The 23,353-nt window shown below is 38.7% G+C and overlaps 2 protein-coding genes across 3 annotated transcripts in view; both read left to right on the top strand.

The window, feature by feature from the left end:
- RAD51C (RAD51 paralog C) overlaps positions 1-8,005 on the top strand; it is a 58,595-nt gene extending 50,590 nt beyond the window's left edge. For both annotated transcript variants that reach the window (XR_006384554.1, XM_044248575.1), the window contains one exon: positions 7,980-8,005. The gene's annotated coding sequence lies outside the window, so the exon portion shown is untranslated. The remainder of the gene's footprint in view (positions 1-7,979) is intronic.
- A 4,284-nt stretch (positions 8,006-12,289) lies between these two features.
- PPM1E (protein phosphatase, Mg2+/Mn2+ dependent 1E) overlaps positions 12,290-23,353 on the top strand; it is a 213,451-nt gene continuing 202,387 nt past the window's right edge. The window contains exon 1 of the mRNA XM_044248573.1: positions 12,290-12,759. Within this exon, the coding sequence (XP_044104508.1) occupies positions 12,290-12,759 (470 nt within the window). The remainder of the gene's footprint in view (positions 12,760-23,353) is intronic.

The following is a 23,353-nucleotide window of genomic DNA, read 5'->3' as shown; positions in this document are numbered from 1 at the left end:
GAAGTGCAACATTTATAAACTTGGTTACGCTTTCAAGGCTGCCTTGAGTTGCTTAATTTAGATAAAGAACACTATAGAGGAAGAAGCACTTTATGAATTTACTAAAAACTGGACCTCTCAGCATTCCTTTCCTTTTTTTTTTTTTTAAAGATTTTATTTATTTATTTGACAGAGAGAAATCACAAGTAGATGGAGAGGCAGACAGAGAGAGAGAGAGGGAAGCAGGCTCCCTGCTGAGCAGAGAGCCCGATGCGGGACTCGATCCCAGGATCCTGAGATCATGACCTGAGCCGAAGGCAGCGGCTTAACCCACTGAGCCACCCAGGCGCCCCTCCTTTTTTTTTTTTTTTTTAAGGGTTTTAATTTTTAAAAATTTTTTAAAAAGATTTTATTTATTTATTTGAGAGAGAGACAGAGAGAGCATGAGCAAGGAGAAGGTCAGAGGGAGAAGCAGACTCCCCATGGAGCTGGGACCCCGATGCGGGACTCAATCCCGGGACTCCGGGATCATGACCTGAGTTGAAGGCAGCCGTCCAACCAACTGAGCCACCCAGGCATCCCATTCCTTTCCTTTTCTAACCTGGCTTTTATATTCACATGTTCACTACTTTACCGAAGTTATATTCTCCAAAGTTCAATAAAATTGATGGAGTTGTAGGCCTTTTCCCCTTACAGTCCTCATCTTTTAAGCAACATTTGACATTTTGAAACTCTCTTCCCTTGGCATCTCATCCTCTGCCTGAATTGGAGACCCCTTTAATATATACTGATATGGTGTTTTTTGATAATCAACATACATGTTCCCTTCTTAATATACGTGCTGCTGAAGTGAGCACATGTCTCCTACTTAATAGTTTCCCATTTTCCTTTTGTACAGTTGTTTCCCATTCTTCAATTTATGCAGTCTTAGTGGGACTGTAAATTCTGGTGTCGTGCCCCCTCATTAGTGAAGGGTAGGCAGGGAACTCAAGCCAAGTCAATCATGCTTCTGCCTCTCTGCTCCTTGAAACTTGAGTGGAAGACCCAGGACTAGGAAAAAAATGATTGAAATGCATATATCTTAGGGGCGCCTGGGTGGCTCAGTGCATTAAAGCCTCTGCCTTCGGCTTGGGTTATGATCCCAGGGTCCTGGGATCGAGCCCCACATCGGGCTCTCTGCTCAGCAGGGAGCCTGCTTCCTCCTCTCTCTCTGCCTGCCTCTCTGCCTGCCTCTCTGCCTACTTGTGATCTCTGTCAAATAAATAAATAAAATCTTAAAAAATAATGCATATCTTAGCAGCAATGGCTGGATAAGATAGTTGAAGAACTATATTTCTCCTACTTTATTAGCTCTCCCATAAATATTTTCTTTGTTTAAATCAGCCCAAATTGGCTTCTGTTTATTATGAAAGAATACTTAAAATGTCCACTTTTCCTTCCGACCTTGAAAGAATTAACCTAGTTTACTCATCGTTACCTACCTCCCCTTGGGTAACCACCAGTTTGTTCTCCACTTTTCTTAATTTTAGAATCTTTCTCAAAGGTCTACTCTCATAACGACTTCATATCTAGTCAGTTGCCAAACTATTACTTCTATAAGAGATATACTTAGTGTCAGCGAGTTTTACTCCAAGAACTTGGAATTTAGAGAAATAAATTTGCTCTCAGAATTATACTATGAAATCTTGAAGAGTCTTACTAATTGTAGCTAACATTTATTGTATGATTGCTGCATGCCGGGGACTATGCTAAGTCCTTTACATGTATTATTTTAAAGTAACCCATTTAATAGCTTTTAGGGGTAAGTATTTTTATCCTCAGGTAAGTTTCATCTATTAGTATTCTTCAGCTTTAAATAATGGAAACTTACTGGCAATATAAACCAAAAAGAACTTATTATAAAGACATTAAAAAAAAAGCACAGAAATGGTAGGAAGGCAGAAGAAATCAGCTTGGAAATGCATAATCTGGTTAATTTCAGAGTGTCAGACAGCAAGGGCCATGAGAATGGTAGGAGCCCAATGAATGAACTATCACCCTTCTTCTATCCTTATTTCTTGCTCAACATTTAAAGTCTGGGGAGAGAGTATCTGTTGACTTAACTTAGATCAGTGTCTGACTCCAGAATGTGATAGAATCTGGGAGAACTCACTAGAATTATCTTTGGCTTGTGTAAGAGGAGGCCAGAAATTCTATCCAAACTACATAAAATGGAGGAGAGGTAACTCCCTCAAAGAGAGTGGATGCTGCTAGGAAAATGGTATAATTAATGGGTGACCAAAAACAGGGAATATACATTGTAAATTACAACTTGCTCAAATTAGGAAACAGCCTATCAGAAATTCAAAAGAAGTCTAACTCCAAAGCCCATGCTCTTAATTATATTAATGAAGTGGTTCTTAACTTGTGATGATTTTATCTCCCAGGAGACATTTGGCAGTGTAGATATACTCTGGTCATCACAACTGTAGGGACAGGTGCCATTGGCATTTGGTGGGTAGAAGTAAAAGTATGCTGCTAAACATCCTAAAATATGCCTTACAGCCCTCCAACAAAGATTTATTTGGCCCAAAACATCAAAAGTGTGGTTGGAAACTTTAACCTGAGAAAATACAGCATGGGGCCATATTCTTAAAATGTGTCAATCAAAAGAAGCCTTGGTAAACACTGTATGGTAGAAAACAGAAGGTCAAAATGGAGCAAGCTTCTATGTAACTCTCAAGCTCTGTCCAAAGGTTGAGGGTCCTTCTTAGATCGGTCTTGACACCTGATCCTTACTTAGAAATGATTGCATCAGACTATCTCAGTCTGATGCTATTAAATATCTGAATCATAGTGAGCTCTTAATCTGATTTCATGTACATAAGTGATCAACTGGTTAATAAATTGGATCCTAGTTACTTTAGTTTCAGCCTCAATGTAGATGTCTGGTCTGGATGGAGGTTAATAGTTCTCATTGTAAATCTGTATGTTATTGTGATTTTTATACATCAGTTTCTTTTGAGATTTTTTAGTTAACATCCATCTGTGTAATTAAGGTTGGAACACTCATACTTCTGAACCTCAAAGTTCAAGTTGCTATACTTTGTCATAAATTCATGCAGGTGATTATCACTATGGTAGTCTCTGAATATTCTTTGATACTCTTCTCATCTGGAAGTGGGATATGTTTTATCCCCTTCTCTTAAATCTGAATGGGCCTATTGCTGCTTTGACTAATAGTGTACCACAGAAGTGGTGTTACTGACTTATGACACCATTTATAAAAGGCTATGCCTCTTTTGTCATATGTACTGGAATACTCATTCTTGGAATCCTGAGCCATCATGTAAGAAGTCTAACTACTATAAGGCCATCACATTGGAGATGTTATATGTAGGCATTAAAATTGATAGGCCTAGCTGACCCCCCAGTTAATAGCCAGCTTCAGCTCTCAGTTTGGCAACCCAGTCAAATTAGCATCTTGAGAACAATGTACATGTTAGTAATTTTTCACCCAATGTTTTTCAATATAGATGAAAAAGGTATAATCCAAGTGAGTTCTCCTCTTGGACATCTAATTCATTTGAACCTTCAGATGACTTTATACCCAACCAACTGCTATCGCCTGCAACTTCCTGAGGCCTACAAATGAAAACCACCTAACTGAGCCCAGTCAACTAACAGAACTGGGAAATACTTTGAAATAGTTTCTGTTTTGAGGTAGTTTGTTATGTGCAATAGATATCCAGAATAGACTCTGAGAGCCTCCCTAGGTGGGTTGCCAGCTCTTTCCAGCTTGTCTTTAGGTGCTTAGAATTTCAGATTTTCCTGTATAGTGTCTTTTAGCTTTTTGTGTTCATTTTCATTACCAGTGACCTCATTCCCTCTGTGTTCTCATCCTTTCCCAATCCCCAACTGATCTTTCAGCCTTCAATCTCTTCAATCTACCCTGCACTCATCTGAAAGAATGTCTATATATCAGATTTTCTTAGAACACAGTTTTTAATATGTTTTTCAAATTCAGTATTTTTTTCAAAACTGGGAACAAATTATTGTAATTCCATCTCCCAGTAAGCTTAGATTTAATCTTGACCTTTTCCTATGCCCATAGGCTTTATACCTTAAAGACTCTTGAAATTATTATTACTTTTTAAGATTTATTTTTTTTATTTTTTTTGACAGAGAGACAGTGAGAGAGGGAACACAAGCAGGGGGAGTGGGAGAGGGAGAAGCAGGCTTCCTGCCGGGCAGGGAGCCTGATGCAGGGCTTGATCCCAGAACCCTGGGATCATGACCCAAGCTGAAGGCAGACGCTTAACAACTGAGCCAGCCAGGTACCCCAAGGCTCATGAAATTATTGGCATATATTTCCAGAGATACAAAATTCCAAAATCTTACATGATAATTTAAAAAGATATTTAAAAAATAATTTTATACATGAAGGACCCAAATTTATTTTGCATAAATATTTTGATTTGCTGCTTTTGTTCAAATAACTGTTGTATTGTTATTTAGATTTATGGAGGTTCATCAAATCTTAATAGTCCTCAACTTGCAGGATTACTAGAAACCACGTGTTTTCTACTGGTGCCAGATATGTCATTTATAGATCACTCTTTCATAAGGCAACAAATGGCTTCATATGCCCAAATCATTTCCTTTCTGGAGAAGATACATTGTGTCAGCATGGTTGCCATGCGTGGTAATTGATAATGTCTGTGCCACATGGCTTACTTCTACTCTTGTCCAACACAGCTATTCTACCACCTATGATTACCATATGTTACAGCACTCTAGGTTAATGGAATCATTTCCATCTTCCCTTCTAGTCACAAATGTCATTGTGGCTCAATTCCATTAGATCCACACTCAACAAAGAATAAAGTGTTCAGAACTCTCTGGGCATAGAAACCACCTTTGTGAAGTTTTCATATTTAGTTGCCTGCTTCATTTTTATTTTAAAAAGCAGTTGGATTTTTTGAGGAATGCTCCAGAGTGGGTAATGGGCATCTGCTGACTGAAATAGAACATGATCAATATCACTCTCAATTCTAGCATGTATTTACTCTAAGTAAATATATAAAGGGACTTAAAGATTAGATGATAATAATATAGATTTTTTTCCACCATAAAGCACTTTTTAGTTTCTGTAAAGTGAAAACTAGTAGCAAAATATTGAAGTGGATTTTTAAAATAGTCCATTCATTTTAGAAGAACCCTTAATTACAGAAGGATTATACCACATGTTAGCCATTTACAGTAACTTCATCAGAAATTACCACAAATCCCTGTCTGCTTCCTCTTTCATAAGCATGTCATAATAAGTTCACAAATAATTTTGGTTCCTCAAAGAACTATGCTGGATAAAAACAAAGATTTTTATCAGTAGTGGTAAAAAACATTAAGAAAAAAGAGGCTCTTTGGGGGACTTATTTGCTTGTTAAAACCAATGAAATAGTGCATGGAGGCCTTTTACTACCTAATGTGAATTTTATTTTTGACAGCTTTGGACTGTTGCTGCAATATGACCAATTAGTTTGCAATAGAAAAGGAATAAAAATTAATATAGCAGTCATATTTTTGGCAGTAAATGGAGATTATTTTAAAGTTACTGATTTAGAATGGAAAAGATGTAGCTAGGGTATATTGAGGAGAAAGGAGGAAGAAATTCTTATTTGAGAACACTTCCATGTGCTCAGTTTTTTCAGTTGTCATGTATTCTATTGCTCCCTACTGGTCAGTTTGACAACACAAGTGAATTGCCATCTTAACAAGTACTTAGACATTAGCCATTCTTCATTTTTAAAAATATGAATGAAAAATTACACATCCTTATATTTACATTTTAACATTTAAGGCCTGGCCTTAAACATTTTCCTGGGTACTAGATCTGAGATTATATTTATATATTTTATTGTTACTATGCTTTTTCAAAAATATAAAAACATCTGCTTTATCACTTGAGATATGGCATCAATTTCAAATTGATAGCTTTTTATAATTAGCAATAATAAAACTGAAGATTTTCTGGAGATAGTATTTCTATTTTTGCCTATAAAGAGATAAAACAGGTATATTTTAGGGGCACCTGGGTGGCTCAGTGGGTTAAGCCGCTGCCTTCGGCTCAGGTCATGATCTTGGAGTCCTGGGATTGAGTCCCGCATCGGGCTCTCTGCTCAGTGGGGAGCCTGCTTCCCCCTTCTCTCTCTCTGCCTGCCTCTCTGCCTGTTTGTGATTTCTCTCTCTGTCTAATAAATAAATAAAATTTAAAAAAAAAACAGGCATATTTTAGAACAGACAGTATCGTGTACATTTGCATAACCAAGAAAATATTAACTGAAGATAAGTTGAAATTAATGATTTTTCTTAGTCACAAGTATCAGTTATTTACCACATGTCAAATATTTTTATTAACTTTTACAAAAGTAATAGACTTTATTTTTTGGAACAGTTTTAGATTTACCAAAAAAGGAGTGTAAAGGATAGAGAGTTCCCATATATGCTCTCTCCCCCCATCCATTTCCACAATTATTTAACATCTTATATTAGGTACATTTATAATAATTGAGCCAATAATTGAATTAATTCATTATTAACCAAAGTACATAGTTCACATTAGGATTCACTGTGTTGTGCATCCTATGGGCTTTCATAAATGGCTAATGTTATATATCCATCATTATAGTATCATACAGGATAGTTTTTGCTGCCCTGAAAATGCTGTGTTCTATCTCTTCATCCTATCTATTTCCCACTACTCTTGAACTCATGGCAATTTATCATAACTTTTAATTCTAGGAAATCATTTACTGCTAACTTCAAGTAAGCTTAGTGTTCCCAGAAGCAACTATGAAGATCTAAACTTGCTTTAGTGTCCACTTACTCCTTTTGTAGTTATATTATATATAAAATATATTTTATAGTTCTTTATAAAGTTGTATTTGTTACTGTATCACTTGAGATCCAGTTAAGGAATCAGAGGGAATAGAATCAGGAAATTGGCTATACGAGCGATAGAAGGGCTGAAAAGTCAAAAGGGAAGGTAAGACAGTCTTATTTTGCTATAACAAGAATATCATAAACTGGATGACTTATAATCAACAAAAATATATTTCTCAGAGTTCTGGAGGCTGGATGGTCTAAGATCAGGGTTCTGGCAGATTCAGTGTCTGGTTATAGAAAGCCATCTTTTTATTGTGTCCTCAGGTGGTAGAAAGAGATAAGGGTCTCTCTTGAGCCTCTCTTCTAAGTACACTAATCCTATGACCACGCCCTCATGACATAATCACCTCCCAAAGGCCCCACCTACTAGTGTCACCTTGGGTGTTAGGATTTCAACATATGGATTTTTGGAAAACACAAATACTGGGTCCCTAGCAGGCAAGATTAGGAAGCTAGAAGCCACTTCCATCTCTAAGCTGATGGACAAATGAAGGAAGTTGATGTTTCTGGAGCTCAGAGACTGCTGTCATAGGCAAAAATTGGAATTTCGATAGACATATTCAGGGGGAGCAAAGTTACCAAGGAGATGCAGTAGGCATTAAAACTGAGATAAGGGACGGAATAAATATCCTGGTTTTCACCTCTCCTCCCACCTTCCATTTTCCTGCCAATACCTCCCACTGAGAAAATTTCAGCTGGAAGTCAACTGTCAAGGAACCTGGTGAATGTAGCCTGAAAGGTTCAGCCTCCCTATAATACAGAGCGAAGGGGGTAGGAGTGATACAAGAACAGAAAGGACAGGGACTAACATATTAATCAATTCTGTTTAATTTTTTAAAAAAGATTTTATTTATTTGAGAGTGAGCAAGCAAGAGAGAGGGAGGGAGCACAAGTAGGGGGAGGAGCAGAGGGAGAGGGAGAAGACTTTGATTCCCTATTGAGCAGGAAGTCTGGGACTCCAGGGTAATGATCTGAGCTAAAGGCAGATGCTTAACCAACTGAGCCACCCAGGTGCCCCTATTCTGTTTAACTTTTATTTTAAAAAATTTAAAAGATTTTATTTATTTATTTGACAGAGAAAAGCACAAGCACGGGAGCAACGGAGAGGGAGAAGCAGGCTCCCCAAAGAGCACGAAGCCCAATGCAGGACTTGATCCCGGGACCCTTGGATCATGACCTGAGAAGAAGGCAGATGCTTAACCGACTAAGCCACCCAGGCATCCCTGTGTTTAAAACCAACTTTAATTTACTTATAATACAGTTACAGAAAATGTACATTTTAATAATTTTTTTAAAAATTAGGCATGGAGGGCACCTGGTTGGCTCAGTGGATTAAAGCTGCTGCCTTCCGCTCAGGTCATGATCTCAGGGTCCTGGGATCGAGCCCCACATTGGGCTCTCTGCTCAGCGGGGAGCCTGCTTCCCTCTCTCTCTCTCTCTGCCTGCCTCTCTGTCTACTTGTGATCTCTGTCAAATAAACAAAATCTTAAAAAAAAAAAAAATTAGGCATGGAGCCAAACATGGGGCTTGAACTCACGACCTTGAGATCAAGACCTGAGTTGAAATCAAGAGTCAGACACTTGGGGTGCCAGGGAGGCTCAGTTGGTTAAAGCAACAGATTCGAATTCAACTCAGGTCATGATCTCAGGGCCCTGGCATTGAGCCCTGTGTTGGGCACCATGTTTAGTGGGGAGTCTGCTTGAGGATTCTTTCTCCCTCTGCCCATCCCCCCACTCCACACTCTCTCAAATTAAATAAATAAAAAATAAATAAATAAAGTTGCCTGAGCCACCCAGGTGCCCTGCTTTAATAATTTTTGGCAAATGAATATATAGATGTGACCACCCAGTCAAGATATAGAACATTTTATTTGTTATTTTTTTTAAAGATTTTGTTTGTTTATTTATTTGACAGAGAGAGATCACAAGTAGGCAGAGAGGCAGGCAGAGAAAGAGAGAGGGGGAAGCAAGCTCCACACTGAGCAGAGAGCCTGATGTGGGACTCGATCCCAGGACCCTGAGATCATGACCTGAGTCAAAGGTAGAGGCTTAACCCACCGAACCACCCAGGTGCCCAAGATATAGAACATTTTAAACCCCCACCCCTCCACATTCCTTTTCACTCCTTTGCCATGAATCTCTCACGCCACCTCAGTTGCAAGCAACCACCATAGATTATTTTTGCCTGTTCTAGAATTTCATGTACACAGTATCATATAGTATGTACGCTTTTGTGCCTGGATTTTTTTCCCTCGGCATGTTTTTGAGATTCACCTACATTGTATTCATCAGTAATTTTTTTACTACTGAGTAGTAGTCTATTGTATGAATATACCACGATTTGTTTATTCACTCACCTATTAATGGATATCTGTGTTATTTCCAAGTTTAAGCTATTATGAATAAAACTATTGTGAACATCTATGTACCAGGTTTTTTGTATGTATGTGTTTGGTGTGCATGTTTTCATTTCTTGTGGGTAAATACCTGGGAGAGGAATTCCTGGGTCATATGATAAGAAACTGCCAAACTCAACAATTTTTTTTTTTTGGTTAAAGATTTTATTTATTTATTTCAGACTGAGAGAGAGCAAGCGAGCATGAGGTGGAGGGAGGGGGTGGCAGTGTCAGAGAGAGAGCAGGCTCCAGGCTGAGCAGAGAGCCCAATGAGAGGCTCCATCGCTGGATCCTGGGATCATGACCCGAGCTGAAGGCAGACACTTAACTGACTGAGCCACTCAGGAGCCCCTAACAATTCTCTTTAATTTTATAGATATCATCATTACTATGATTATCCATGAAAGGGCATTGTATATTTCCTTCAAAGATCTAAGGATTAGAAGGAGAGCAATTCTTACGAAGAAAGAAAACCTCAAAAAATTTAAATACTCTTGGTATTATCACTTTCGTAGCTCACTATTTTTTAATAGATAGTTAGAAAGGGGATTAGGAAAGAGTAGGAGAAAAGGAACTGAAAAGGAAAGTAAAGCAATGCAAAATAATGACTAAAAAGACTTCTTGACAATGGCAAAATCATCCTACACAGCTGCTCTGAGATCCCAGCACTGCTGTCAGCAACCTTCTGGCAAAGCTACTCTGTCAAATGAAAGGAATAGGATCCATATTTGTGAAGGAATATCTTTATTAATACAAGCAAACACACCTCTCATTTATAGAAATAAAGAGGTGTGGGCTTTTTTACTCTTAGTAGTAATGTTTCTTCAACATATAACACTTCCCTTTGATATGTGGGTTGAGTCATAAATTAATGTCACAAATGTCATCTAGATGAGGGAGGCAACTACATTATAAAGTAAGAAGGTGTAGCTTGATATGAATTGTTATAGTATGTCAAATTCTGAGATTTTAAAGTTATTGGAATGTAAAGTTGTGGACCTTTAGGTTTGCAGCCTTAAAAGTTTTGTCAGTCTTTTCTAAACATTCTGAAATGGAAATGAACAGGTGGATTGAAAACAAAGACAAATGAGGAGTTTAAAGGCTTTCTTGGCATCTCATAGAAAAGTTGTTCTACACTGGTGATATTTTAAACAAAACACGTATAAATACATTTAGCTTGTCTGGAAACAGACTTATTTATTGGGTCTTTCCATTTACCTCAGAGACAAAAATAAATAGTTATAGAGGACTTATGTGCATTACTCACTATATGCTTTCTATCATGTATTATTTAATCTTGAACTAGGAGAAAGAATGGATGTGTGTTTTACATGATGCCATAATGTACATTAGTGAGCTCAACCCACCTAATCTTAAAATAACAGTATCAGGTCAGGGATTTAGAATACAGTATTACATGAAAACAGTTGGCAGGGAGACTCCTTCTTCTTCCATTAATAGCCAACTAGAAATGGTATTTCAGACCCTAAATCTAACTAAAACCCAGAAACAATAAATGGAGAGGATGGGGTGGATAATTTGTGAACATGTTTTTCAAAGTGGAGAAAGAATCACTATGTTTTTGCTGAATTATATGTTGCCATGACCATGGCAGTATGCAGTAATGATGCTATCATCTATACAGCTGTATAACATCACAGCTTCTCCTTCTCCCACTCCCCTCAGCAAGGCTTGAAAATAATAGGTTTGTGTATAGTTTGGTAAGAAAATTAGGATCATTTAAAGTCATTTCAGTTTCAATCTAAGAAAGAAAGAAAAGGAGGCTTGAAGGATGGGGAAGAAGAGCAAAGAAATGTATGAAAAGTACATATTATGTAATAAGGTATAATATGTTTTATACAGAGACTACAGAGGGGTGTCTTGGAATGCTGGAAAACTAATGGCTTTGCAGTGAAAAGACCTGGATTTTAGTCCTTGTTGCATCACTTGTTTGTGACCTTGAGCAAAGTCACCATATCTTTATGGCTCAGCTTTCTCATCTATAAAATGGAATCATAATGATAATGATGACTTCTACCTCGAGATGTTATTGTAAGGATTAAAGGTATGAAAACACTTGTAAACTATAAAGCCCTATAAAAATAAGCCTTTATAGACATATTGTAGAAGCAAAGAAGAGAAGGGTAAAAGAAAAACGGTTCTAGGTGGCTTTGGAGGCTGATAACCTGGGTTCTAATTACAATGACATGGTGAGTAGCTTTGAAACCTGGAAGCAGATATACATTAATCTTATTTCCTGTCTTTAAGAAATGAGGATAACACCACTTTCTTTACTGAATCAAATGAAAGGATATATGCAAAGGAACCTACCACTTGAAAGATGTGTGATACTCCTTTCCCCCAAACTACTTATTAAATTAGTGTCACCAACAACAAAAGGTGTTGACACTGCGGTATCTTTCAACAGACACCTACGCTAAGGCAACGCAGGGACAGATAAGGAAAACCGCGGTAAATCCAATCCAAGTGGGAACCAGCAGCTAAACTTGGAGATGTCTTAGTTCACTCTTACCCAGTTGAGGCTAGGGTATCCATACAATAAAGATATGTAGAGTTGGAGAGCGGGCGAGTGTCCTTTTCGACTCCGCGGGCTCGACGGGAGGGACCCTGAAATTCTTAATTAGAGCCGGTTACCATGGCGACAGTCTCTAGGCAGCGTGGGCTGAGCTCTCTGGAGGGCTGGAGGGTGGGCCGCCGCTGGACCCTGCGCGCGCGCCCGCCAACAACTTTCCCTCCAGACCCGAGAGGGGGCGGCGCGTTCCGCCCCCACCCCCGGGCCGCGCACGTCCGCGCTCGGCGGCGCGCACGCCTGCGGGAGCCCTCTCCAGGCAACCTAGTGCTGATAGCTCGTGCCGGTGCGGCCGTTAACAGCCTTTGCGGGAGCCGGAGGCTCGAGAGCAGCCCCCTCCCCTTCCTGGATTCCCTACCCCCCCTCCCTACTTCCCGGTCGGCCCCGGGGCATGAGCAACGATGGCCGGCTGCAGCCCCGAGGAGAAAACTTACCGGCGCTTCCTGGAGCTATTCCTGGGCGAGTTTCGCGGACCGTGCGGCGGCGGCGAGCCCGAGCCGGAACCCGAACCCGAGTCGGAGCCGGAGCCCGAGCCCGAGCCCGAACTGGTAGCGGCTGAGGCGGCCGAGGCTTCGGTCGAGGACTCTGGCGAGGAGGTGACCACTGTGGCCGCTACGGAGGAGGGGGAGCAAGAGCAGGAGCAAGACCCCGAGCCCGAAGAGGAGGCGGTGGAGGAAGAGGCGGTGGCAGCGGCGCAGGGCGAGGAAGAGGACGCGGCGGCAGCCCGGGGGCAGTCGGCCGTACAGCCGCCGCCGCCGCAGCCCCAGCTGCCGCCTCTACCCCCGCTCCCGCGGCCGCTGTCGGAGCGCATCACCCGTGAGGAGGTGGAGGGCGAGAGCCTGGACCTGTGCCTGCAGCAGCTCTACAAATAGTTAAGTAGCGGGGCTTGGCTGGGGGTGGGCCCGCTGTCCCCGCCGCGCCGGCCTCGACGCGGCTCTCTCGGCACCTCAGCTGTTCTCTTTTCCTCTTTTCGCCCCCCCTCCCGCGCCTCGCGCCGTTAGAAGCGCCCTAGCTCCTCGGACTCCGGCGGTCTTTGCGAGCTGCCCACGCCCGCCTCGGCCCCCGCCCTCCCACTGGCCCCGGCCCTCCCGCGGGTCTCGGGCCCCTTCTTCCCGTTGCACCTCGGCCGCCCACTTGCGCCACTTCACAGACACCGCTTTCCCTCCGTGCTTCGGAAGGTCCTTTCTTCCAGTCTTCCGAGCTCCCTCTTCGCAGCTCCCTTCTTCATCGTGGAGGTTTCCTCCCACCCGGGTCTGTCTTTTCCCAGTCTGAGTCCCCTGTTGTTTGGCGGCGGAGCGACGCGGCTTCCTTCTAGGCTGCGATGCGAGGTGCCTCCTGCGTAACCGCAACAACAATGATAAGAATACCGGCTTTATAGCCACAGGAGGAGAGACTGGAGTAGGTTTTCCTTCAGGCGCTCGGCGTGGAAAGTGAAGAGATCTTGAGATGGCTTAATCCACGGAAGCCGCGTATCTTAAAGATATTTGATAACTCATAATTGAGGGAGATGGGAAGGAATTGAGAGGGAAGGGTAAGCACATTTTTACGAGCGAGACTTGAGGTGAAAAGAGTCGTAATACGTTAAAGTGGAAAAGTCAGGCTGGTTTGATAAAATTGCAATCAGGTGCAGTATTTTCAGTCCATTAAGTAGATGGGGTAGGGCAGAGAAAGCAGATGGCTTAGCCACACAGATGAAAGTCTGAAATAGAAAGGTCAAGGCTTTGCCTTTCATCCCAGGTCTGGTTTTTATGGGCTTGAAATAGAAATGGTTTACAGTTGCGTTTCTTTCTAAATGGAATTGTTCTGGAATGACGGAGGAGAATACTGACAAGTCTTTGAAAATATTGGTAAACCTGAGAGTCTCTTGGCATTCTGCTGATAGTTGTATTGAAAGGTGTTACTCTGCCCCCCCCCCAAAAGTTTACTGCTGCAAGAATCACTGCAATTAAGTTCAAAGCCTAACTTAAAGGAAGGGCCTGGAAAGTAAATGTCAGGTCTTCATCCAACCTGACAGACACCTGATCAAATCATTCTTCCCGTTAAAGAACAAGCTTATCAATAGGGGAAAAGCATTTAACCTTTCTGCTGGAGAAGTGGACTGTGTTGATGTCCTATAATTTATAAGCCTTTTAAAATTTAATTTTGAAGTGCTATCCGATTACTAAAGTAATAATGCTTTCTGGGAAATATAAAAAATAAAATGGCGTGTTATACCACCACTAGGGATAACCGGTATTAACATTTTAGAGTATTTCTTCCTAGTGTTTGTAAACTGTCAGAGAAGAGGGCTTATGAAATGCCATTTTTAAACACTAAATAAAGACATTTAGAACTTCTGGTTAAAATGGAAATGTTTACCAAAGTGGAGGAATTTATCTGAGCATCAGACTGATCTTTTTTTGACAGTTCTTACCTTTACAAATGCAGTGACAATTAAAGAGACGCACATTTAAACATTAGAGAAGGTTCATTAAGAAGAGTCATTAGTTTAGAACAACCATGAACATTTGTCATTCAAAAAGGTTTTTTTTAAAAATGGAATCTATATAAAGATGATAAGGTGGTAAATGTGTTTTTCCATAGGAAAGGAAGCAAGATTAATTTCTATATGCATAAAACTAGAAAAAGATATTCAAATGATAAAATGGCCATTTGAGAACAGAAGTTTGGATTTGAAGTAAATCTAAAAAAAGTTAGAAAATATTATTTCACCTTAAATCAGAGATTTTATCATTTTTACTGTGCTTTGTACAAAAGCTATTAACCTATTTTTATTCAGATATAAAATGGCTGGCTTGTTTATGTAAAGTATCTTTAAGATCCTCAACAGATTAAAAAACAAAGGAAACCTTCACTGTGTTAAAAATATACTTTTAAGTTAACACTTTTAGTTATTTTTTATTTATAAAAGAAAATCATATCAATTAGTCACCAGAGTCAATACTGGAAAACACTGTAGAAGTAGATCAGTTTTCTGTCTAAGCACTTTATTTTATAGATGAGAAAGTGGATCTAAATTCAGAAATGGCAAATTATGTACAAGTAATTCTGACATTTCTCAATCTCTGAACCAGAAAATTCTCCTTTTGATGGGTCCTTAAATTTCCTAGGAAATATTTTGAAATAATTCTGATTAGAAATATGTTGAAATTGCTTATTTGGGGAAGGTGATTTTCTTTCCCCCAAATATTTTCTCACCCACTTTTCATTTTGGGAATTTGTGATATACTTTAAAAACTCTGCCATGCTTGTCAAAGGGGGCTGAAATTCTTAAATAGAGCTACCTGAACTATATATTCACCAATTTAATAATTGGGACTAGTGTAAGAAGAAAATAACACTGCATTTAATACCAGTTTTATAAGTCTCTAGTGTGTGTTTTCTGTCAGGATTTTGGAAATATACAATATAGAGCTGCTAAATAAACAGATTCTCTGAAGAAAAGAAACAAGGGTGCTTATCTTTTGATTAGTTTTATGTATACACTGGTTGGAAATTAAAACAGTGAATGTTTTTCTCAATATTTTGCTTCTCAAGAATTTTATAACAAGACCACCAGATGTATTTAACATTTTTCATTTTGGTAAACTCAAAGTCAGGACTAACTTGAGGTAGGCAATTACTTAGGTAAGTAAAGGATCAAGGTTTAAATAGACAAAATACAGTTATAATTAGCAACTTAAATTTTTTTCAGAGTATTTGGAATAAAGATTTTGCATTAAAAATGGGAAATATATACTTAGATATTTCTCTACCAGATTAAAAAAAAATATAACATTTTGAAAGAATAAGAACAACAATTTGAAAACAGCAAAAATCTCCTTGGATGAGAAAGACCTCTGTTGTGGACTATAAATGCTTTCTTAAGGACCATTTAAATATTTTTTCCAGTTTATTAAACATTAAGAATCAATAATAAATGCATGCAATATTTTAGAAATGTTTCACTGAATTGATCTATTGTCAATAAGAAACTCCAAAATGATTTAGAACCTTCAACTGCTAGTATAAGAGGATCTGTTTTATTTTAAGGTTAAATGTCCCCCAAGAGATTAAAATAAATATTTTTTAGTGACATAGTATTAGAATTTCTGAGGTTAATGAGAGAATCTCTTTGTAAAGGTAGAAATGAGATATTTTATAGCTTTGAAATAATTTGCAAATAAGAGTTTGTAACTGATCTTACAGCAAATGTGAATATGAGGCTACATGCATAGGTTACGTGGGTCAATATGGTGTATTTTATTTATCTACACTATGCTGGCGATATCTATCTGTTTTAATCCAGAAGAAACACATCCTCTGAAGTCTTTACTAGGGCTCTATGTCATTAGATTTTTAGAGCAATTGTTTCCTCAGTTATTCATTTAGTCTTTGTTGGTCTTCTTGAGGGGGAGACAGAATTCCAGGAGCCCGGGGAAGTTAAGTAGTTCCAGATAGTAATGAGGGGTGGGAGGTACTTTTAAAATTGCTTGGAAAACCCCTCAGATTGTTCTTCAGAGTCCAGGTGGTGGGTATTATAGAGGGCACGGCTTGCATGGAGCACTGGGTGTGGTGAAAAAATAATGAATAATGTTTTTCTGAAAATAAATAAATTGGAAAAAAAATTGCTTGGAAAAGAAAATCTTTGGTTTTAGATACTAATAATTCAGTTACATTGAATTATGTGAATCATTATTAAGTTTGAGATAGGTCAGAAAATGAGTAAACTTTGTCTCACTTTTACATATATAAATAGAAAAAATACATGGTTGCAAGTTTTAAAATATTCATTTAAAACTACATCTTTTTTCTTATTAAGAAGTAATGTTCAGGGGCGCCTGGGTGGCTCAGTGGGTTGGGCCTCTGCCTTCGGCTCAGGTCATGATCTCATGATCTCGGGTTCTCTGCTCAGCGGGGAGCCTGCTTCCCCCACTCTCTCTGCCTGCTCCTCTGCCTACTTGTGATCTCTCTCTGTCAAATAAATAAATAAAATCTTAAGAAAAAAAATAAAAAAAAAGAAGTAATGTTCACTATAAGAAATGGAGAAAATTTTCATTAACAAAAAGAAGAAGAAATTTTCAAGGATTTATTGTTAACCTTTTCAGGTTAAGTTTTTGGGTTTTATTCCTGCCTCTCAGGCTGCTGCTTTTCTGTGAATTTTTAGTACCCCAACTGCCCCTTTAATATTGATATTTCATCCTTAACCTTTTCCACTCTAGTGACTTATTTGTCAATATCAATTTCCTCCATGACTTTGGTTATTTGTTATTATGGTTCCCAACTCTATATCTATCTCTGCTTTGACTGCTAATGGAATAGCTTTACCTGAATATCTAAAAAGCTTCTCAGACTGTTCACCACCCAATTCAATCTTCCAACTTCTTCTTATGTCCCCCCAAATAAGCAAAACTAAAACCTCATTTTCTTTCTGGTTGGTCCATTCCTGATTTCTCTCTCTCACCCCTCACATTCAATCAATTTTGCCTTGAAAATATCTCACAGATATGTCCCTCTCCATTCCCACTGTCATTGTCATCTTTTGCCAGTCTTACTCTTCACCAATATAGTCTCACCATTATAGCCAAAGTAATTTCTTATCTTTTTTTTTTAATTTAATTTATTTATTTATAGACAAAGATCACAAGTAGGCAGAGAGGCAGGCAGAGAAGGGGGAAGCAGGCTCCCCCCTGAGTGGAGGGCCGATATGGGGCTCGATCCCAGGACTCTGAGATCATGACCTGATCCGAAGGCAGAGGCTTTAACCCACTGAGCCACCCAGGCGTCCCCAAAGTGATTTCTCTAGAATCTAGATTATGTAGATTATGTAGCTGTCCCTACTACTTAAATATTTTTACTCTTTTCCCAGAGTTAGCCGACTGCAAGGTTAAAGGCATAATCCTCCAGACCACCAAGTCTCCCCAAGACTTCTGACCCCAGCTGCAAGGAGTTAGGGTCCAGCTATAAAGAGGGAAGAGTCCACCCAAGACCACCCTCACTTCTGACATCAACTGTAAGTTTAGGGGTTTCTCCAAACCACCTCCAGATTTGATAATTCACTAGAAAGACTCACAGAAACTCCCTAAAGACTATTATACTAATGGATATTGTTCATTTTAGGAAAAAGATACAAATTTGAATCAGCCAAAGGAAGACTTGCATAGGCACAATCTAGGAGAGTTTTTTTTTTTTTTTTAAAGGCATTTCAGTATTTTTTTTTTTTAAAGATTATTTATTTATTTATTTGTCATAGAGAGAGAAGCGAGAGCAAGCACAGGCAGACAGAGTGGCAGGCAGAGGCAGAGGGAGAAGCAGGCTCCCCGCCAAGCAAGGAGCCCGATGTGGGACTCGATCCCAGGACGCTGGGATCGTGACCTGAGCCGAAGGCAGCTGCTCAACCAACTGAGCCACCCAGGCGTCCCTCTAGGAGAGTTTTAAATGTGAAACTTTCATTGTCTTCAGTATTGAAGACAATGCTCCCCTCTCCAGGGTTGATGTGTGGTAATACACATAGAGTATTCCAGCCCAAGCACCTCTCCTGAGCTTCAGTGTCCAGAGTTTTTATTGAGACTTGTTGCTTGATTGGTTGAACTGGAGTTCAGGCTGATACCACGTGGTCCAGGGGTCTCACATATATGATAACACTATTACTTCAGAAATTCTAGGGTTTAGAGGTTACCCCCCAGGAGCAAGGGACAAGAGCTAGACCTCTCTTTGGGCAAGGCCAAATTATTTACTATATACCTTCATCATTTATCTCTCCATTGCCCTTCAAATAAAATCCAAAGAAGGCCTTATAATCTTATTCCATCAGCTCATCTCTGAATCCCTAAGTACCTACTTCCCTCCTGCTTCTACAGCTCTAGAAACTACACTTCAGCCATTTTAGACTACTAATACACTATTTTGAAAGTGCTGTGTTTGCTGTTACCTCTGCACCTTTGCATAATAACACACTATTCCTTCTGCTTGGAATATCATGCTTCCTCACCCCCAATCTGCCCAATCAATCTGTTACCCATTCTTAAGTTCTCCATTTAGCAACATTTTGCCAACTCACAGTCATGAGTTAGTGTCTCTTTTATGTGCCCCTCTAGAAACCCAGGGATTAGTCCTCTTGTAGCACTAGTTTTGATTCATTATTTTTTTGTCAACAGATATCTATCTTCTACTAGAGCAGGGGTCTTCAAAGTGAGGTATGCCCAAAATAATCCATTGTGGTGAAAGAAGAAAATATTAAAATCTATTTGCATACAAAATATGAAATTGCATACAGAATATGAAATTGGGTGCTATTAATATTTGATGTATTGATTGAGACTGGCAGTTCTGTATGACAACTGATTTCATGTCAAGTGTGGTAAATGAGGTATACTGATGAAATGCAAGTTTCACAGGTTAGAAGAGTCAACAGTGATATCCTCCCTCCAATTTTCAGAACATTATGAAGTATTGTGATTTACCTGCACTAACCGATCTATTGATTATATTTCCTGGTTCTAACAAAACTAATCCTCACAAATGGATATTTGGATTTAAAAGTTCCTGCAAAGAAATCATGGATTGAATATATTTGTAAACATAAGAAACAACAAAACTTGAGAGCCTATGGGGAAGCATAGAGCCTATGCTTCCCCCATACTTACATTAGATTTTTTTATCTTTTTATCTTTAAATTATTTTTCCCCACCCCTACATTAGATTTTTTTAAAAAGCTAATACAATCCTATCTGATTAGAAATGAACAAAAATGGATTTATTAAATAGATTATGTGAAATAGTAAAATAAGGTTAGTCAAAGAAATATTGAAATACTACTGATGAGGGGTGCCTAGCTCCTCCGTCTTAAACATGTGACTCTTAAGAGCATGTGACTCTTAATCTCAGGGTCATGAGTTCAAGCCCTACGTTGGACGTAGAGCTTACTTTAAAAAAAAATATATATATATATATATTTTTTTTTTTTTAAAAGATTTTATTTATTTATTTGACAGAGATCAAAGTAGGCAGAGAGGCAGTCAGAGAGAGGAGGAAGCAGGCTCCCTGCTGAGCAGAGAGCCTGATGTGGGGCTTGATCCCAGGACCCTGGGATCATGACCTGAGCTGAAGGCAGAGGCTTTAACCCACTGAGCCACCCAGGCGCCCCAAAAAAAAAATATATTGCTGGTAAGAGTTGTATATGTGCAAATGTGCAGGTATGTATGCATGAGCATGTATGTACTTAATTTATAAATATGTACATACATATACATACATACATGGATGTGTGTGTGTGTGTGTGTGTGTGTGTGTGTATACATGGTTCTCCCAAATATTTTGGTAAGGTGCCTAAGCAAGTGTTTGGAGGCAATTGTATTGGATTATTAGCTACACATTTGCCATCGTGTTCCTAAGTTAATCATGAGAGCTACGTAAAGGACACACACACAAAATATTTGCTGATCCAATGAATGAGTTACGATTTTAAAAAAAGATAGTTCTAAAAATAAATACATGTAGTTCTTACTATTTTATTTTAATTTTTTAAGATTTTATTTATTTGACAGAGAAAGAGAGAGAGCAAGTGAGCACAAGCAGGGGGAGTGGCAGGCCAAGGGAGAGTGAGAAGTAGGCTCCCACTGAGCAAGGAGCCCGACACAGGGCTCCATTGTAGGACCCTGGGATCATGACCTGGGCTGAAGGCAATTGCTTAACCAAATGAGCTACCCAGGCACCCCTAGTTCTTACTATTTTATTTTATTTTATTTTTTTAAGATTTTATTTATTCATTTGATAGAGATCACAAGCAGGGGGAAGCAGGCTCCTCGCTGAGCAGAGAGCCCAATGCTGGGCGATCTCAGGACCCTGGGATCATGACCTGAGCTGAAGGCAGAGGCTTTAACCCACTGAGCCTCCCAGGCACCCCAGTTCTTACAATTTTAAGCTGCTTTTAAGAAAACTTAGTACAAAAATCTAAAAAACTTAGTAAATTTTAATATGTTAAAAATTTTATTAGAAAATTTAAAGTATATAAAAAATAAAATAGTACACTTATCACCCAGCCTTAGCAATTATCAATTTATGGCCAGTCTTTTTCATCCCTACCTCCAGATATCTCATCCCGCTTCCCATTATATCCTATGTAACTTAAAAATGAATGCTCAGTAATCTAATCAAAATTCTGTTGGACATTTTAGGTGTTACCAATTTTTGGTTACTCTAAGAATAGTGTGATGTTCATAATTTTAACAAACTTTAATTTCTGTTAGAGTATATTTCTAGTGTAGGGACTGTGTTAAAAGATATTTACATATTTAAGGCTCCTGATACATAGTTTTAAATGTCCTCTAACAAGGTTTTACTAGTTTACTCTCTAAGCAGATATGTATAAGAAAAAGATTTTTGGTATTATAAAATAATTTAAACATTAACAAAATAGAATAATAAAGTAAATATCTATATACCCATCATCCAGTTTTAACAAATAATCATAATTAGGATTATTTTAAGGAAATTATACATTCATATGGAATTGAAGACTTTGTTTTCACTCTCTTCTCTGAACCCATTCCCTTCTTCCCAGAGGTAATCTGGGAATTCTTGGAATGTACTCTCCTGTTCTGTATATTTTTATATTTTTATTAGAAGTGCATTTGTATGGTCTCAGTACATGCTGGGCTTTTTAATTTGTTTTTAGTTTTGAAACTAGCTGTTTTGAAAAAATTTCATGTTATATAGAGATCCAGGTTTTGCTTTTTTTTTTTTCATTTTAGGTACTTTGTATCATTCCATTGTCCGATTGTACTATGACTTATTTATCCAATCTATCGACAGACATTTGGATTGTTTCTGTTTTTTTGGTGTATTATCACTACATTAGTTTAATACTAGCTGCTCTAATGGGTAAATCCTGAAATCTCAAAAGCTTAATATAGTGTTCATTTCTTACTCACAGAGTTAACTTTCAGTGAAGAAAGGGCTGGGTTCTATAGAGTGATTAAGCCATCCAAGCTAATAGAGTGTATGTCACCTTCAGCCTGTGGTTTCCAAGGTTGCTTCAGGCACCAACATCCATTCAGCAGAACTAAGAATGGAGAATGATTTGGAGATTTTTAGCAGCCAGTCTTTAGAAGGGGCAGATATTCTTTTCAGTTTGCATTGACTAGAATGCAATTCATGTTGGCACCATCTATAGTCCACATTTCGCAGCAAACAGGACTGAGAACAACTCTACGCTATGGAGAAAAGACCATAAAACATTGGTGGAAAAACTAACATTTTCTGTCCTACAAATAATTCTACAATTTAGATATGTCTCCTTGTGCATATTCATAGATTTCTTGGGTATATTCCTGAAAGTGGAATTGTCAGACTGAAGTTACATACACCTTTACTTTGTTAGATATTGCCAAATTACTTTGTCTAACTTCAGTAGACAACTAAAGTAGGAGAGGTTTGGTTTGTCCATGTTTTCACTATTTGAAGAGGACACCTGCCTAAAAGTCTAGACCAATGCTTTCCAATAGGAGTACAACTAAATCACATATATAATTGAAAATTTTTCTCTTAACTACATTTTAAATTGAAAAGAGACAGGTGAATTTAGTTTTAATAATTTATTTAGCCCAGTATATCCAAATATTATATATTAAAATATATTGCCATTTAATATGTAATTAATATTAAAATATTATTGAGTTCTTTTAAATTTTTATACCAGGTTTTCAAAATCCTCTGTATCTTTTACACTTGTAGTACATCTCATTTTGGAATATCACACTTCAAATGTTTAGTAGCCACATGAGACTAGTGGCTACTAAATTAAATGGCACAGCTTTAGACTTAGTAACAAAAACTTTAATTCTTTTTTTTTTTATTTTAAAGATTTTATTTATTCATTTGACAGACAGAGACCACAAGTAGGCAGAGAGGCAGGCAGAGAGAGAGGAGGAAGCAGGCTCCCCCCTGAGCAGAGAGCCCGATGCGGGGCTCGATCCCAGGACCCTGGGATCATGACCTGAGCAAATAGCAGAGGCTTTAACCCACTGAGCCACCCAGGCGCCCAAAAAACTTTAATTCTTTAACACATATCTGACATTTAATTTCAAAGTCATATTTAAATGGGTTTGCCAATTACTAAATACATCTTTATTTAGTCTTTGGAGGAATTACAAGCTGAACTTATTTTTCCTACATTTATTTATTTATAAATTTTATTTATTTAAGAGAGAGAGAATGAGAGAGGATCGAGGGGGAGGGTCAGAGGGAGAAGCAGACTCCCCACTGAACAGGGAGCCTGATTTGGGGACTGGATCCTGGAACTCCAGGATCATGACCTGAGCTTAAGACAGTTGCTTAACCATCTGAGCCACCCAGGCACCCCCCCTCCTTTTTTTTAGATTGTACTTGTTTATTTGACACAGAGAGATACACAGTGAAAGAGGGAACACAAGCAGCGGGGATGAGAGAGGGAGAAGCAGGCTTCTGGCTGAGCAAGGAGCCCAATG

Source organism: Neovison vison, chromosome 5, assembly GCF_020171115.1.
Source record: "Neovison vison isolate M4711 chromosome 5, ASM_NN_V1, whole genome shotgun sequence".
NCBI classification, from domain to species: Eukaryota; Metazoa; Chordata; class Mammalia; order Carnivora; family Mustelidae; genus Neogale; species Neogale vison.
The sequence above is the reverse complement of the archived record's forward strand: the minus strand, read 5'-3'. Positions and strand labels throughout refer to the sequence as shown.